General features: G+C 42.8%; 1 protein-coding gene across 8 annotated transcripts in view; it reads right to left on the reverse strand.

The window, feature by feature from the left end:
* The window catches only part of KCTD1 (potassium channel tetramerization domain containing 1), a 100,236-nt gene that overhangs the window by 24,795 nt on the left and 56,993 nt on the right, over nt 1–18,448 (reverse strand). For 7 of the 8 annotated variants that reach the window (XM_030266119.4, XM_072924582.1, XM_012571969.5 and 4 more), the window contains exon 2: nt 8,373–8,551. In XM_030266119.4, the coding sequence (XP_030121979.1) occupies nt 8,373–8,536 (164 nt within the window). In that variant the 5' untranslated portion in view covers nt 8,537–8,551. Of the gene's footprint in view, nt 1–8,372; nt 8,552–9,000; nt 9,320–18,448 lie in introns of those variants that run through there. The other variant, XM_030266116.4, reaches the window with a different exon arrangement.

An 18,448-nucleotide genomic window follows, 5' to 3' on the forward strand; every position in this document is an offset into this window, starting at 1 on the left:
CATTGCATTTAACATTGCTTTTTGCAACTATCTCACCTTCTGAACTATTTCATCTTCCTGTCACTCTCCCCCTTTACCTCTTTTAATGCTTTGCAAACAGAAAAGTTTTGATTCACAGAAACTGAATTGCCAGTGTTGCTCTCCATCACCGAATGCCTGTTCTGCAAAATGCAGCAGTGTGAAGAAATTGCAAAGATAGGTCTTCAGTAATTAGCTTGGGTACCAGACATGGCACTGCTGAGTTTGCTGGAAGCAGGAAAAACGAGTCCAGGTGGAGCGTCGTGTTATATTGCTTTGAGCACCTGAGCTACCCGAGTGTCTACACACACGGTGCTGCACAGTGGAAGGACTGGATAGGAAAGTGACTGTGAGCCCACTGCTTTCCTAAAGGCACGTCCCTACAAAGCAATCCACAAGTAGCAGCTACAAGCTGAGCTTAAATGCTTTCAAACAGTTGCAGAAGCCCGTTGGTTCTCAGAAGCAGGCAGACAGTGCCTTGAAAATGCCTGGAAAAGTGCTTGCATTTGCTGCAGAGAGCTGCAACTGTGCTGGAAGAATCCTTCAGACCCAAGCTAATGTACACATCAGGGCTAGAAACAATTTATTTTATTACCAATTTAAAGACTCAATGAAAGAAATCAATGTGAATGAGTCTCAGAGACATCCCTGAACTGATGTCACTAAGAGCAAAAGCAGTATCTGAGATATCCTTAAAATATGCTGGCTGCTTACCTAGTCTAAGACAGCTCATTATTAACACGAGCCAGAAAGCCATACATGTGTGGGGGGAAAAGGACAAGAAAGCAAACAATGCGCTTTGGTCTGGTCAGGTGAAAATCACTTGTGACCTATGTGAGCTCTGACTCCTTCCAACAGAGATAGAAAAATATGTATGAAAAAGAAATGAAGACAAAGCAACGAGGGACTTTAGTTGACAGAAGTAGGTTCAATGCTCAGAGCAGAACAGGGACAGGAAAAAAGATACTGAAAGGCAAGAGTCAGAGACATCAACATCTTGCATGGTGTAGACAAAGGCCAAAAAAAAAAAAAGGTTTGGAACAAAAGACAAAAGGAGAATAAATCTTGCCAGATGACACTTGTCTGGTTATGATATTTGAATAAACTGCAGACTGGTTAAGTTAGAGGAAAAGTTCACATAACAGGAACTGGTGACATTCCCTTGGCCAACACAGCGTTTGTGCCCTACTTGCATCAAAACCATTGAGTCCTGAGCAGTTTTCACCATTTCCTATGCAACCTCTGCAAATACATCCCCAAATGGCAAGCATACTTGCATACATGAAACCCAGCCAGAAGGTTGATCATCACCAGAAAGAAGTAAGCCAGAAGTTGGAATCTATATCCTAAAGCTTCAAACACACCCAAGAGGTGGCCGGGTGTTGACGGCAAAACTGGAAGCCAAATATGTTTGCTTCTGCAATTATGTATGTACTAGATGCCAATTTGCTTAGCAACTACATTGCAATTTATGAAAGACCCATGAAGTACAAACAGTTTATGCAGGAGCAGAATGAGAACCTTGTGCTAACACACTCCTTGCCATCAGGAACCTCTGTAAGTACAGCAAAAGGCAAAACAAACCACTGAACCTCACAACTATGTTTCAAACCTGGGCCCTATCAGAAGTGATCAATAAGCAGAATACTTCAGTGCCACCTCAGTTTCTAATGGGATTTTTTCCTATTAGGTCAGTGAGACCTAGAGACTCAGAATATTGTTTTATCTTCCCAGGTCAGGCAGAGTGAGAAATACTGCCTGGGTGCCTTCAGTCCAGCTTATGATATCATGCTATTGGGCAGAAAAATACAAATGTTGTAAGGTTCCCATCCACGAATTTCCATCCAAGTATTCCAAGCAACCGTTGCAGTCAAATGATTTCTCAAAGCCCAGACCCTTAAACTAGTTATTGACAATCTCCCTTCTGCTGGACTTACAGGCTGATCCAACCCCTACAAACCCACACAAGCCAGCTGGCAAAGGAATCCCTACACTGATTACATGGCTATGGATTTTCTTCTTTCCCCTCAAGAAAAAAATGATTGATACTTCTGAGGATTACTAGCCTAAGAAATAAGGAGCTGAAGTCTTTAGCTTTCTAACATTCCTGAATGTAGACACTTATTCCTCTGAACATACTTCCTTACACACTGTCATAGCCAGGCAGCCAGAACAAGCATGTAATGAACCCCTGTAGCATCAACTCTGCACATCTACTTTCCCTGGCTCTGCATATGTGCAAAGAGCTCTCCAACAATCCACTATCTTGATTTTACTGTCATTTTACAGATTTGAGTGCAAAAGCACTGAACAAATACAGGACACTGCTTTTTACCCTCCAAGTAAATACACATAAACCCACTTTTACTGACATTTAGAACAGGAAAACAGACATCAGTTTTATGGCCCCTTTCAGTGATGACTCACCACCAGTTCCTGACCACATGATGTGAGAACCTGCTAATCTGATGGTGCTATTTCTTTCACCAGTCACCTGCCACAAGCAACAGCAGCAACTTGCTGACCTTGCAAGTTAAACATATTACAGGACTACAATTTGAAAAATATTTACTTCTACTGAGGCAACAGTGATGACTGACCTGTAGTGATCATTAATTGAGGCAAAACGAGGTCAATATATACCCTAAGTTCAATATACATACCTACAGCTACAATTAATCTTGGTTCAGCCAGGACCAGAAAACACCCCTCAGAGCTCTTTATTGACAGATGTGTGTTAAAGAGCGATCTCTTTAAAATATCAGTTGTGTAAATTCTCTGAATTTCTTTAGGTAGGCATAAAGTATAGTATCACTCACAGCTCTGTTTCCATTTTCTTTCCAAATCTGTATATGTGGTCACTCTAACCAACACAACTCTACTGCCTGACTCTGTTGAGTCTGGTCCTCATGAACCAACAGTTAATTTTTTATTAATACATGCTACTGATGATACCAACATCATCGACCTCTATCTCAGTTACTGGATCTATAAATATTTATGCTTAGAGATAGTAATCTTTTACACTTTCAATCATCATCCCAAAGCACTCTACAAATTGGTTTTTTGTTAACCTTGGTAGGAAGCAAGTGAAGCTCAAAGTTAAATCAGTTATCCTGGGTCACAGAACAGGTCAGTGAGAGTCAATGTATTTACCTATCTCAAGCCCTTACTTTTCCTTGCCACAAGACCATGCATCAATCAAATGATGAAATATAAAAGGTGAACAACGAGATGACTAAGACAGGATAGATAACAAAGATTGAACAGACCCTCTGCCAACTTCTTCTGCCTATTTCCCTCCTGCCAGGAATGTTATAAAAAGTTAAAAAGCTGTGACCTGGACCATTCATGCTAATAGAGCAGATAAAGCTGGTTACAGAAATAGTGAAAACTTTCACAGAAGCTTGCCATTGATGTTGCTGTTCTCGAAAAGATACAGATAGAGATGGACCTCTCAGGAAGATAAATCTAAATAAGGAGAGTGGAAAGAAAGATGCAGTAACACCCACTCTCTCAATATTTCCTTAAAAAACCCAAATCACCAAATGCTCATTAGTTAGAAAATGTTGTATTTCTTCAAGTTTAGCATAACTTAGAGTAGTCTGAGAGGTACTTTCCAAGGTGAGACGGAAAGTTGTGACAGGGTTGCTTTCATGCAGGTGTTACAGAGAGAGCCTATGCCAAGTGCAGACCACCCTCACCTCAGCAGGTCTCCTACCAAGACAGAAGTCTCCAGCATGGTGCTTCAATTTGCAGGAGTTTGAACAAAGGGCCATGAAAGTTTGTTTTAGACCTGGGGACTGATAACAGAAACTGCCAGAGCTCTGATACAGGCAAGCATTGCTGCCTGATTCACAGCATGTCCTTGGAAGTCTACCTACACAACTTGTGAAGGATAAGTCTTTCTTCTAAACTGTCAAAAAAGGCCAAGGACAGTCTGGGCATTCTCCTAAGTAATTCTGTGCTCTTGATGCAAAATAAACCCTTACCAATTAAAAAAAAAAAAAAAAGTCAGTGTCCTAACTGGATCCAAGTGTGTGAAATTTAATTTCCCTGAGGGCTGAGAGTGAGGATTGGGTAAGAAAACTGGGACACGAATGGATTGGTTCATATGAAAACCTGAAATAGCCCTGGGCAGAAATAGGGAAGGATTGTGAAATACTGTATAAGAAGAATCCATCTTCATATGCAGGGAGTAACTCAAGATGGGAGATGTAGCAAGACAGACACTCCAAAAACTTCTACAAAGTTATATACAAGGTTTTAAGTGATTTTTTCCCATTCTGTGGTGGGAATATAGGATGTGGCAATCCAATGTCATGGTGTTATGCAAATATTTGTACCAGATGACTTGGACAGAACTAATTAAAAGTTCAAATGCTTTGAACATATGAGATAGACAACACTGCTGATATCGCTGATATCAGAGATATCAGACAGCTGATGCTTGTATGATCAAAGTTCTGCATCTTCCCATTCAGCTCCGATATTCAGTTGAGGTTGTCTAAGCCTGGTACACAATAACTTTTGGTAGATGCCATGCAGACAGCATTAAGGCTGACAGATGTAGGAATGCCAGCTCCCAATCAATCCTGCTGCAAGATGGCAATGCACTGGAAGGAAAGTAGGCTGCTTGGATTAAAGTATCAGAGCTAACCAACCAGTGCTTCCTCTCCTCACAATCGTAAATCCTAACACCTCAACCTGTTCTCCTAAAACTTTTTGGTGACCACCAGGAACAATAGCACTGCATTAATGTGCCTGAGCTCTTGGGGGAGAAAGGCCTTTAGCAGACCCTCATCTTGGATCCTCCTTTCCTGGATTTTTTTTTTTTCCAGAGCAGTGGGAAAAAAACTTTTTTTTTCTTTTATTAAAAAAAAAAATCTTTCTTTTCAAAAACCAAGCAATTAAAAAAGATTTTGTACACCAAAGTCTTTAAAGGATAGCTCACTGTTGCTAGGTACCAACCTGAAGATATAGTAACTTGAAGTAAACCAAAGGTTGTACAATCTGTGCAGGGCTGAATGCACCAAGGTCTACAGCCTCAGTGGAGAGAGCTACATAGAAGGACACCTGCTCCCTCCTCAGACTTTAATAGAAAATTGCTATTTATTTCAGCAGAGAGACCTCATATTGGGTCTTCTTGGTAAACAGGCTGATTCAAACTTAGGCTTCTTCCCAAAGCCTAAGTCTGGCAAATTGTATTATTGAGCTTCATGAGACCATGTTTGAGGCATGGTCTCACTGGTTTCTTGGGAGAACCTGAAGCCTGTTGATGAGCTAAAGTATTCATAGGGGAATTTCCTTGTGGAAACAATAGGTCCTCCCTAATCTGGATTACAACTGGGCTCTTTGAAATTATATGATACTAGGTTTTTAAATCAACTTTGAGGGCTTTTTAAAGCATTATTTTAGCTTCAGAATTTATAATTCTAGGATTACTCAATTCAAAACATCTATTAGATAAGCTGCTTGTCTGTTGGATTGCTTCACCAAGTCAGCTTCTGCCCAAAACACAGATCGGTTCTCATTCTTTGGCTTCTTCAAGCACAAAAGCATTTGAGAGAAACCCACAATTGTCTTTCCAAAGCAAAGGGCAGGGATCCAGCAACAGTAGCAAGACACTTTTACAGTCACATCAAGTTTCTTTGGAGGAATGAATAGGTATCTGTCAGTAGGCATTTTACATGTCAAGGCACAAACCAGGTTGGGGAACCTAACAGAAGAATTATGGAAAATGATCCCTTCAAGCTACAAGTCTTTACCTGATATCATTTAAGGAACTATTTTTTAAAGTACTCTTTCCAATTCGTACTCTACTGCCCAGGAAGAAGAAAACAGCAAGGTACAAGATGGGGTGCTATTGACTCCAAAAGGAGAAGGAAGAGTACACTTGCTCCAAAGCAGAGACTGCTCTATCAGAATAGGTCTCCCTCACACCAGCAAGTCAGAGTGACTCCAGAGCTACTGGTTTGAATATCACCCTTTCAATCTCACAAAGAAAGATGACTCTGGTACCTGGCCCACAGATGAAAGGTTCATTTTAGGCTTCTGGCCCTTAGAATACATGTAATACGAGTCAGAAACCTAATGACTTTCATGTCTCAACCTGTTACATGCTGGAGCCTGCAACCGATGCCTTGACTCATCCCTGCAGCAGTGCTCTTTCAGGCAAGATAATCAAGACCTTATTTTTCATAGACAATTTTTCATATAACATTAAGTCTCAGGAGGTTTCAACTGGCTCAAAAAAATATCTATGAGACCTTCCTTAGTTTTGATATCATTCATAGATATTGGCAGAAAAAGAAACATATAAGCAATGTTGACAAAAACCTTGTGCTAAAGTTGAGTAATGAAGTTATAGTCTAGCCAGGTATGAAACTGACCAGGTCAGGCTTCAAGAAACAATTTGTATTAATGTCCAGATATTACTGGATAATTTTTACTTAGCACTCACTCTATATAAATATGTACAGGTACATATACACACATATATACATCCCAACCCTCCACTGGACAAAAAACTCATTGGCAAAATCTCAGACAAAACCCAAACAACTATATCATGATTACCGGCATAATGCTTCATGCCATTGTCTTGACATTCAAACTAGTATAATAATTACTCTTTTGAAGCTGCTCATGTTAAAAAAAATCTCTCAAGTTCTAGAAGTCACTGGGAATTCCAGGTTCTAACAGCTATGCTGGAAATATTCACTCATCAAGAGGTTCAAAAGACACTGTCAGAACTGAAACACAAACACATGTCAGAACGACTTGAAACAGAATGACTATAACTCACAGTTTGGGTTTTCTTTAAATTATGTTTGAAGAGCTTTTAAAAAGTTTAATTTATTAAACTGGCTTTGATACTACAGGCATAGCTTTCACTTTCAAGTGCTACAATGGCTCAATTGAGCATAGAATACATTAAGCTTAAATTCCACTGCCACCAGACACATTTTTGAATGACATTGTGTTTCTTCACTTGAAGTAATATACTCTCTCTGTGAATTTGACATGAAAACAGAAACACCAGCCTCTTATTCTGCATATACAACAGTGTCAGACACCATCACTGCTCCAACTACCAAAAAAACTCACAAAGCAATCACAACTACTAGGAGCTGCACACAAGAAGCTTCTAAAAAAAAACCCCAGAAGAACAGATTTGATTTTCGAAGAACAGTTCAAGTTTTCCCAGACATTACTTCAATCTCTCCTGGCAGACCCAGGCTTTGCATAGCTTCTTTTGCTCCCCTCTGCCAGGCCTTCCTTGAGGAGGCTGTGACAAGAAAGGCCATGTGCCTCGCTGTGTGTACAGCTCTCTTCCTCCAGCCCTGTCGGGAGCACTACTTCAGCCCACCTAACACTATCAGCTGATGGTGCAGAGGCAGCAGCATGGAGTGAAATCCAGGCTTTGAATGAAGTCACATCCCATGAAGTGGGCTTTGTGCCCTTTGAAAAGGCAAGTCAGAGCTGTGGGATCAAGAAACTGAAAATCTCCCCCCTCAGACTGGAGAGAACACAATGGGCACGCTGCCTACCCTCTAGAGCAGGATTGGGTGGCGAAGGGCAAGGTATAGATTGGTACTGTGGGCACAATGACTTCCTGCTGTCTCATAGCCAACACTTAGAGTTACAGTACCACGACACTGCTTGTCTGCCAGCACCACCAGGTAATGCCCACACACTGCTAAATGCACTCTTGTTTTAGCTACTCTACAGGAACATTGGCTCACACATTCAGCAGTTCTCTGACTGCTTAATACCAGTGAGCTACCAGAGTCACAAATACTTCATTCAAAAGGTATATGAGAGTTAAGAGGCTAATTATTTAAAAAATCCTAAGATTCTATAAAAAGTATTCAGTTAATACTGTCCTATAGCTTATTTCATTCAACTTTGCCTCATGTGACACATGTGAGAGGGTGCGTTGACAGCACAGGAGAGCAGTTACTGTTCCAAAAGAAACAAAACAAATACTCCAACACCCCCACCTTTGGGATTAAATGCAGTATCACTACAGTTTTTGAATGTAACAAACCACAGCATGGGTGCCCTGGCATAAACCCAGAATCCTACGTAGTAGAAAGTATGCGCTCTTTTCTCTCAGCTTTGTTTTAGTACACACGCATCAGGATTTGCAGAAGCGCCATTTGTCAGAAACACAGTGGAGCAGGGAAAGAAAAGTAAGTCTCTAACTGCCTACTAACAAAGAAAGCTAATTTAATTTTGAAACAAAAGGAGCTAAATTCATCATTCTGAGACAGCCCCAGGACGTCCAAGCACGAAAAGGAAGAAAAGGAGTTTGCCAAAGACATGCAGAAGAAAGTTTTTAAAGTTACCTGGAATCGGGATATTTTGTAAGCGTGGCCAAGCTGCTGGTATACATGTGCCCACCCACATCAATGTGAACTGGTGCGTTGGACTTTGTGAGCTGTGCTGGAGTGGGGATGCCTTGATTGTTCAATGGAGATGCAGGGGATCTAGTGATCAGAGGTCTTGACATATTGGGCCGACTGTCCTGTGAAAAGATAGACCTGGGTTAATGATCTTAAAAACCCTACAGAAACCCCCACTCTTGACTCAATAGGACGGTCTCATAGCCTCAGATTATAACTTTTATCTTAGTAAAGCACAGACAAATATTTGGCAGTTTTTCAAACGAATCCGGCTCCGAGAGTTTGAAATGGCTACACTTTAAATAAGTGGGGCAAAACGCACTGATAAAATCCACAAAGAAGAAATCACATCCAAAACCAAGTTTTTCCTGAACACTATTCACGACAGAAAATCCATACCAACAAAAAGGGTCATTCTCATTTTTAAGAGCTGATGAAAGCACTGACAGAAATCGATACAGACAAAAAGACTGAGAACAGTATTTTCCCTAACTGAGACGACCCCAGGTAGAGTTGCTGTTCCTTCCCAAGCCCTCCGTCACTGCCGTACCACCAGAACAGGAATACAAACCCTCAACTCCTCCATCCTGCACACTCTTCTCTTGAACTCCCAATTCACATAGCACAGGAACAGAAGCAGAAACACCTGGACTAGTCAGCTGCTCATGGGCTGCAGACCACTGGACATCGACAGCCTTTGAGAAAGACATTTTCCATTTAAAAGTTGCACGTATGGCGCCAGCTGCCCCCGCGTGCCGCGCACAGGCTGCAGGTCGGAGCGGCTCCGCGGGGCCGGCGGGCGGGGAGCGCGGAGCGGGGCCGGCGAGCGGGGAGCGGCTCCGCGGGGCCGGCGGGCGCTGAGCGCGGAGCGGGGCCGGCGCTCCGCGGGCGGAACCAGCGAGCGGCGGCCGCGGGAGCGCCGCAGCAGCGCAGCGAGCGGCGGCCGCCTGCGCGCCGCGGGCGGGGCAGGGCAGGGCAGGGCAGGGCAAGGCGGTGAGCTGGAGCCAGGAAGGCAGGCGGCAGGCAAAGTTGGGGATTAAAATAGAAATGCGTTCAAGAGCGGTTTTGGGACAGCCCCGCTTTCGACTGAGGGACAGCTCCACACGGGGTGGAATCTTATAGGGATGCCCTGAGAACTAAAAGCCCTTGCAAATGACCGAGTTTTACATTTAAAAGGTAAGCAAAGCAGCGAGAAGTCAGATACACTTCATCACAAAACTCCCTTTGTTCTTTCAACACCGTCTTTCAGCTGCACAAAAGTAATGGATTCCTTGTAAACATCTCCTGGGAGCCAGGCAGCAAACCTCAGCAAAGCGCAGCGCGGCCAGCACAGAGAGTGACGGGGCGCTCGGACCAGCAAAGTCCGCCGCCGCCAAAACCAGCGTTTCTCTATTTTTCATGTCTGTTAAAGGACTCAAATCATAAAGGCAACATGAGCCAGGTAATCGTCTGGCTGAAATGATTTACAGGCCAACGTTGCACAATAAATCAGAGTAATATGTAACAAAAGACATCTATAAACCACAAGGTACTTAACAAATTTTCCTTCATACACAAAAGCAAGCTTCGGTCTAATTCTGATAAAAACTAAGGAAATGAAGAAAAACATCTAGTTTAGATGTTGGGGGTGGGGGGGTGGGGAGGGAAAGGTTGGGTTTCTTCTCTTTCTTTATAAGCAGAAGTTAATATAAATCTGCAGAAATACCAGGCTTAATCACTACAATTGCTGGAGGAGGTGCCTGCAGCGCAAAGAAGACAAGTCCAGACAAAATAAGGTACACACGCTATGCAAAACTAATGTCTGCTACAAATGCTATGTGGTACAACCACCACCCAAGATGTTACTGATCTGCAGAGCGGTATTTAGCAAAATAATGAAGAAAAAATTAAAAACAACCACTACAGAGGTGAAAGTAAGACGTCAAGGACTGATACAAACTATGGGTGGGGGGAGCATGGGTTGGACGATTAGCAGGAGAAAAGCAGTAGGTCTGATGAACACATTTCAGTGCTCAAAAGCAGACAGTTTGGCAAAAATAAAGATAAAATTATCAATGAAAGTTGAGACTAAAATGAAAAATAAATTCTGTAACTTGTACAAGACGGACACCAGCATGTCCCTTCACAGGATCCTCTCTGGCAGAAAAAACATAGCTCTCTTGCAATTTAGCACAGTGCAGCACCACCGAGACTGTCACAGTTTTTCAATTGGACATTCTCCTGTATGCCCTGCCTGGGGCTGCTTCAGAGAAAATGAACAGATTTGCAGGGTTAATATTGTAGTTAGGCAGGAACCTCATTCAGCATAGCTGTGATAGTACTGGCTGCACAAAATAGTAGAAGAATGTGTGGTATAAACACTGCCAGGATGGGAGATAGGTTGGAGGACCGTGGGCATTTTAAAAGGCAAAAGAACCCACAAAGCATAAGAAAAGGGAACCAGTTTCCAAACCCAATTCATAACCAAGCTGCCATTTACACAGTTTACCTACTAAAACTCCCAAGAAATAAAAATGCCTTATAGTAAAACCTTTTACTCTTTTATTTCACCCTCCTCCTTTTCAAGATTTCCACTTCAAGTTACCTGTGTTTATGTGTCTCATGAAACAAAGTCCTTCTTCTCAGTGGCTGATATTAAGCACAATAATGCTAACCTTGCTCAGCCCACAAAGCACATTTCCCTGCATAAAAACAGTTCAGTAGCATTTTGGAGGCACTTTGAAATTAGAAAATTGTATTTCTACTGCAGTTGCCTCAGCAAAACTAAAGCAAAAATGTGATTCAGAGAAGCAGGTTGTTAAAATAATCCCCCCCTTTTTTTTTAATGTGGCACAACTCAATTGCACTGTCAGAGCACAGAAGATCACCATTCAGTGGGTATGGCCTTTAGCAGATCAGAGTTATATATAACTGCATTAGTTAAATCACTGTATTGTTCAGCTATGAAAAGGATAACACTGGGGCAAACAGTCTCTGAAGAAATACATGGGTTGCACTGGATTATGGCAAACATGGAAGTGAACAAGCTTTGGTAAAAAGTAATTAAAACAAGGCACTGCTGGTGAGCTAAGCTTCCACCACCTAATGTGATCACAAACACAATTCCTTAGCAAGAATTACAGGTGGAGAGGAAGAAACTAAACTCAACAGGCTCTAGCAAGCTATCTGGAACAGCTGACAATAAAAAGAATCAAAAAGCTCTTCAGAAGCCTTTCTTGGTGTCAGGCAGGTGAGACATGAACCCAGGAACAGTTCAGAGCTCAGCCATGGTTGTTCCCACATAGGAGATCACAGAGGTTGCTGTCTGCCTTGGGAACTGCATCAGCTTTGCTTATGAGTGGGGCACAAATCATGGCCACCACCTGCACTGGCTGGATGGGCAGTGACCCTCCTGACCTGTCAACAGTCTGACCCCTCATAGCTTTCCTCCTCAAACATTTTATTATTTACCTACAAAAAAAAATTAAGAACAGAAAATACAGTTTTATAACAGTTCCATGAACTAAAATACTTCAAATACCCTGTAAAGCATTTATCATTATTAATATCCAGATGACTCCTCCCTGCCTCCAAAAACTTTTCATGAAAATTAGTTCCCGCTTTCACTCAGAATGAGTGTATGACTGAAATTATGTTATCAAAAGTGCCAAAATCTATGTGCTAGGCAGGCTAAATGCAATCAGGTTGTCTAAAACTTTTCAGTTTTGAATTAGCACACAAAAGCACTGCTCTTAGAGCAGTTTGGGGCTCCTCCACTTCCTTGTTGATGTTTGAAGGAGTCTTTCCACAACAAGCGGCTCATAGGCACAAGTTTTTAGAGTATATCTGAACCTGCTTCACATTTTCTGCTCTAGGCAAGCCCTCCTGTAGGCTGAACAAAAGCAAAAGCAGCCCTACCTTAACTGCTCCTCCTGGGATTTAAAAAAATCCGTATAATTTAGAAGCCTTCCTACCAAGGGGCCAAGTATCATGGAGAAGAGCTTACAAATCCCATCTCCTGTCCCTGCCTTTTCTTCTATACCATCTTCTTCCCAACTCCACTCAAAAACATTGCTAAAGCATAAGCCTTTATATCTGGGTTAAAAAAAAACCCCACAGTAGCTGCCGGGCGGAGATGTGCTCTCATGCGACTGGTCTACCAAATGACAATAAAATAGGAACCATGTCAGTGTTCTGGTAGCAAGTGGAAGGAATAGGAGATATCTGAAGAACATGAGTCATTACAATGTGCTAAGTGTACAAAAATCAAAGAGATGGGAGGCTTAATCCTCCTCTCAAAATATTAGCACAGGTGTCCTAAGTGTTATTTACACTCTGTGGTCTTGAGTAAAGTCATCCTGGTTCCCTTCTTAAGACAGAAACCTTGACAAAAGCCATGCCACTACAAGACAAGCCAAGCTTAGGCACAGAAGGACCGGCATTCAAGTACAAACTCTCAGCTTGACTCACTGGACTGTGAGGATCATTTTAGTTTGCAGGTCAAGACACTGCTGGCTGGAATTATTTTAGCCAATGTCTTCCCTGTAAACCAGCCCAGCTCAACCAGAAGTCTATATGCTACTCAGTAGCATATATATTCCCTGTCAAAGCCTCAGCAATTATTACTGCTGAGAAACTCAGTTACACATTTCTAACGCCCTTGGATTTTTTGGGTGAGGTGAGAGCAAGCTTGTCTTATCTGTTCTAGACGTTAGAACGAATAATCATGCAGTAGTTTATTCTAAAGTATCAAATCAGTCTGTGTTCATTATCTTTTTTTCACAACAGAGAGACATGAGACAGATGTTTCTCCTCACAAAAGCTTGGTGCTCAGGAACAACTGGAAACAGCAGTTTACACATCCTCATCAGCCACCTCCAGCAGAAGAGTCTGAATACACATATCCCACTGTATGGGGAATGAATCCGAAAGCAAACAAACTTCAGAAGCTGGCGTCAAATCCCTTCTCCTCCAGTACAGCGCAGAAATCACTCAAGTGTCAGGGACATCTGTGTGCCTGCACTCTGAAATAAACAGCAGGCTGATGCTCCAGGGTACCTGTGGGATGGGGGAAAGTGCAGCTCAAGAACCTCATCCAAACCAAGAACATTAGGACTGCTCTTGGATTTGGCTTCTCCACAAGTGTCCCCATTTTGAAGATGTACTTTTTCAAAACAAACATTTCATTAAAGATTAAAAAAAATAATCATGATCAGGTCTCACCACAATGCTTAGACAAGTACCCCCCCCACTTCTTTGAATTCAGCAAAAAGAGTTGCCACAACAAAGAGGTTGGAGAAGGCATTTATTCAACATAAACAATATCAGTATAGTACAAACAGCACTTCTGGAAGGTGTAGTAAGCAGACAGAGATACAAAGCTACGTGTTCAAGAAACTCCGGAGCTTATCCTGCTGGAAGGGGAAAATCCCCCCCTGGGTACCTCTATGGGCTGGCAATGTCTTCACACCAAGTTCTGTAGCTGTAGCTCTGGTACTCAGCATCCACAGATGACACCAAACTGTGCTGGCCCCTCAGACAGAGCCCTATAAGGTGGCCAAAGATGACCATGTGCACCACACAGAGCATGCAAACTGCATTTTGATCTCAAGGTGTGCACGCCATCATGGTGCTTTCTCTTCACCTTCATTCTGAAGAGCCCAGAAGCACAAAGAAATTGCTCAGAACTTTGTCAAAAAGTCTTTACATGTAAGCACATCCATCCTTTTCTTCTGCTTCTTCACCCTGACACCAATGGTCGGTAGCTCCCTGAGGACATGGTTGGGCTTTACTGCTGCCACTGGGTCTGCAAAACAAAAAAACAGCCCATTGTTTTCCCCAGCAAAAATATGCCAATTGCACTGTCATGTTTAGCCTTTCATCAATATAATACAACTGCCCTTTCTCTCACAGCTGCAAGGTTTAGGATTGCTGACTCTGAACATTAGGAATTACGTTTATAAGGCAAAACTCCAGAACAATTGTGTTTGAGCATCACATGAAAAACAGGCCCAAAACACAATCAGCTGCAATTCAATGCCACAGTAAGTTAAGACACCAGGTCCTCTGAGACTCAGTAGTAGTACTAGATTTATTATTCCAAATCTCTAAAGCTTCACTTTAAACCCTGAATATCTGTCAATATACAACAGAAGGTCAAATTATCCTATGCAAGACTGCCAAATACAATGGGGAGCTTGAAAAGCAGGAAGGTTTTTTGAATATGCTGAGCCACCGAACTGCAGAAGATCTACTATGCCAAGCAGCTGCTCACTCCTCACACCACAAGTGCCATGCTTGGGGCACTCAGTATTATTTGCAGAAATACATGCAGCAATACATTTTAGAAAGGTGGGTGTCACAAGGCCACCTGAGAGAGGGGACAGAGATACACAGAAGGGTCCCTCATAGCCAGAGTGTCGGGTATAGTTCATCATGAAACAAAAATCTTGGCTGAAACTCTTTCCTGAAGGTGTCAGGAACAGTATTGGGCTGTCCTCTCTGTATCCTGAAATAGTCCAAATGCAGATCAAGCCTACAAAGGGGATAAACGCACCTCTGGTCACACCAGAGTGGCTACAGCAGTGGTGACTGGAGCACTTACCTGAGGGGACAATTTTAACTGGCACATTCTCCTTGTCCCAGAGTCACCGGCCCTGGAGTGGAGCGCTGATCTGGCCCCTCAAGACGGGGGTCCCTTGCAGCACATCACAAATTCTGGCTGCTTTCAGCCTTCTCCTCCTTGAGATGCTGGCATGGCAGAGCACATACACATGCTAAGTGCTGCAAGCACTGGAGAGATGTGGTGGCATTCCCTTGGTAAAATGAGCCTTGCTGGGATTTCAGAGCTCACCAGGACCTAGAATAAATGACACAGGTGCAGAGAACCAAATGCAAGGCAAGGAGCTGAAGGAAGAGAGGTATTTGTGCTGAATGTAGAAAGCTGTCTACCTGGAGACGCAGGACAGCTGAAAACCACCCTTGGACAAGAACTTGGAGGAACCTTGATAATTCCAGAGCCCAGGAGCCAAGTCTATAGCACACAACTAGCTTGAGCAGAACAGCTCTAACCACACTTTCATCAGAAACTTGTCATTGAACCCTTAAGGAAAATCTTTAAGTGAAGAAAAAGAATTCATGGATAATGGTAGAGGGCCTGTGCTCACACCAGTACAGCAGTAAAGGCGAGTCCAAAAATGTGGCAAAGTTTACAGAGACAGGATGTATTTTCTTAAGTGCTTCTAAAGTTATCTGAAAACCTCCCCAAGACTTGAAACTGCAGACAAAAGTTTAATACCTCCCTCAAAATAATTTATAAGTGTGCACTCTTTTTAGAAGATTAACGCAGCCCCTTGCTTGTCTGGGTGAGTAGTGCTGACGTCAGCCCAAATGCTGTAATTTCTTACATCCCTGTTCTCCCGCACTGCCTAACCGTTTCTTCCTTGGGTCAAGCACAACCCTTCTGCTGGAGGTGGCTGATGTGCACACTTGCTGTGCTTGGGTCAAGCAAGTGGCAAGCAGAATCTGACTAAGTATGGCCAGCACAGAATCTGACTGAAGCCCGTAACACAAGCAGGGTCTTTGGAATACATCCAACCTACTGTATTATAAAAAAAAACCAAAAAAAACCAAAACTTGGAGGTCCAGCCCAGATTCACTACCCCCAAACACAAACACTTTGGCTTTCACAAAGGAAGGAGAACTTCTACAGCCTTTAGAGGTGCCAATTCAATTCTCACTCAGCAAAAGCATCCATTTAATTTACAAGCAAAACCGGATTTGAAAGCTGCTCCCAGTTAGTGCACAGCACACCACTGCCCACCTGACACTGTAATGACAGGGTGTTCACCCCAGGATGCAGCAGGCAAAAACATCCCCTAACGATGCTGGAGGACACAGTGTTTAGATGCAGGACATGGGACCAAAGGTAACAGACTTGCCATGACGCTGCTAAGGGTGTCCAATGATACCCAGATAGGCAGACTGGACAGCTGGCATTTCAGGCCACTTGCCCCACCAAGGGCTTGTCTGTTCTGCACCACCATCTCCTCAAATCAGCAATGAAACCAAGTTAGGGGTGACCAAATGAAAGTGTAACTCCCCAGCCTGAGGTGGACATGACCGGTTCAAAGTATTCTTCATTATTCTCACTTCTTGCAAGAGAAGACAAGTATCCCATCAGATACTGCAGAAGCAAGCCAGTAAGCACAAAGTGCTCCCTCATCTGAGCACAGAATGACTGCAGTCATTGTGGACACTTAAAAAAAAAAAAGGAAACACTATTAAAAGCTGAGCAGTCCCTGGGAAAGGCTTCCAGGTCTGAAGAGCCTTCAGCAGCCTGGCAGCCCTGCCCACAACACTACAGCTTGATACTAAAGTCTTTGCTTCTGCTGCCCTGAGGACAATTTCATTTACTTTCCTTTAAACCTGGAAAATAGGTTGCTTTTCGTCTTGTACCTCTATCAAACCTCAGGTAGCAGAGAAAATGTGAATTTACTTGTACTTCATAGGAAAGCAAGCACACACAAAGGGAGTTTCACCTTTTGCAAAGGGCAGACATGACAGATTACTTCCCCACCATACAAGGCTTCACTCATTCCAGTGAGAAGCATAGATCCAAATATCTTGGACCACTTCATCCCTGCAAGAGGTTTAGCATGCCAGCTACTTTGCAGATAGCATACCTAAATGCTCTGGGGCTCCATTCAGAGTCTACACCTCCTCCCTGAAAGAAGCAGCCACTCAGTCAGCTCTCCCCAGTCCCAGGGAATAGCCCAGCACAGAGCAGTCGTCAGCTCCCACTGCCTCTGTGAGGGATGCAGCATCTGCCAGCTCATCTCCTGCACCAGTGAAGGCAGGAATGTGACAGCCATCTTCACCACACATACATGGGGTTTGGTCAGGAACAGCTATGGGAAGGAACAGGAGAACTCTGAACACTGGAATCTATCTTTCAACAGTTCCCAAGCAGGTTACTTGTAGACTGAGATTTATTAAAAATATAATTTTCAGTCAGACTTTTCACTCAAGTGCTGTTGCCTTTTATCCACTTCTACCAGGCACTCTACACATATTTTGCAAGTCTTCATATACGGATAAGGAAAAAACAACAACAAACACTCCCTCCTGGGTTTAGAAGGAAAGGACTTCTCTTTGCCAGAACCATGCTGGTATATTTGAATGCAAAGTCAAACAAATCCTTACAAATGTTGTCAAGATTTGAGTGGGAAAGAAACCAAGTGGTTACGTTCTTCTTGGACCAAACTTGCAATCTGTCCAATAATCTTCTTGGGAGAAGTAACACTAAAAAACAAACATTGTTAAAATCTGTTTTGTTTGCAAGGTAAGATCCTATCAGCAGTACATGAATAAAGATTAATGTCTTGAATTGCAGTTGTATCTGAAGATTTCAAAGACCCATAAAAATGTAGACTTCAGTGGGATAACTGGAAGATAGTAATGAATTGTCAGAATTGGAGAAATGGGTTTCTCTTCCTTAGATTTGACTCACAAACTGAACAAAAAGCCTGTACTGCCTTATTTGAAGTCAGTTTACACTCCAGTTTGAATAGCACCTGCCCTTGGGTATGTTCCAGAAGAATGTCTACCTTTCCACAAAGGGAGGCTAACACCCATTGTAAAACTTCCAGAGGCACATTAGATGTCTGTTCTCCCCCCAGCAATTTCACCCTTAGAAGTAGAAGGAACGCTGCCAGTTACAGCCTGTGCTGAGGAAACATGAGTTATAATTTTACCCTGGGAAAATTGCTGAACTGGGAGCTTCTGGTGTGGCATAGGTCTTGCCTTCGCAATCCAATGGTTCTTTTGATTCAGAGAGGCTTTGAAAGGGTGGTGATGAAAAACATAGCCTCTCCCTTTGAATCAGCCAGCTGCCTGCTTTCCTTTGCACTTTTAAATTTGGTTTATTAATCTACCTAGGAGCAGAAAGAAATAACACTGACCCATCTAGAGAAGATATCTACTTCAGACTGAACATGAAAACAATAAAACACCCCCACTTGTGGACTATCTGAAGAATT

Source organism: Taeniopygia guttata, chromosome 2 (genome assembly GCF_048771995.1).
Source record: "Taeniopygia guttata chromosome 2, bTaeGut7.mat, whole genome shotgun sequence".
Lineage (NCBI taxonomy): Eukaryota > Metazoa > Chordata > Aves > Passeriformes > Estrildidae > Taeniopygia > Taeniopygia guttata.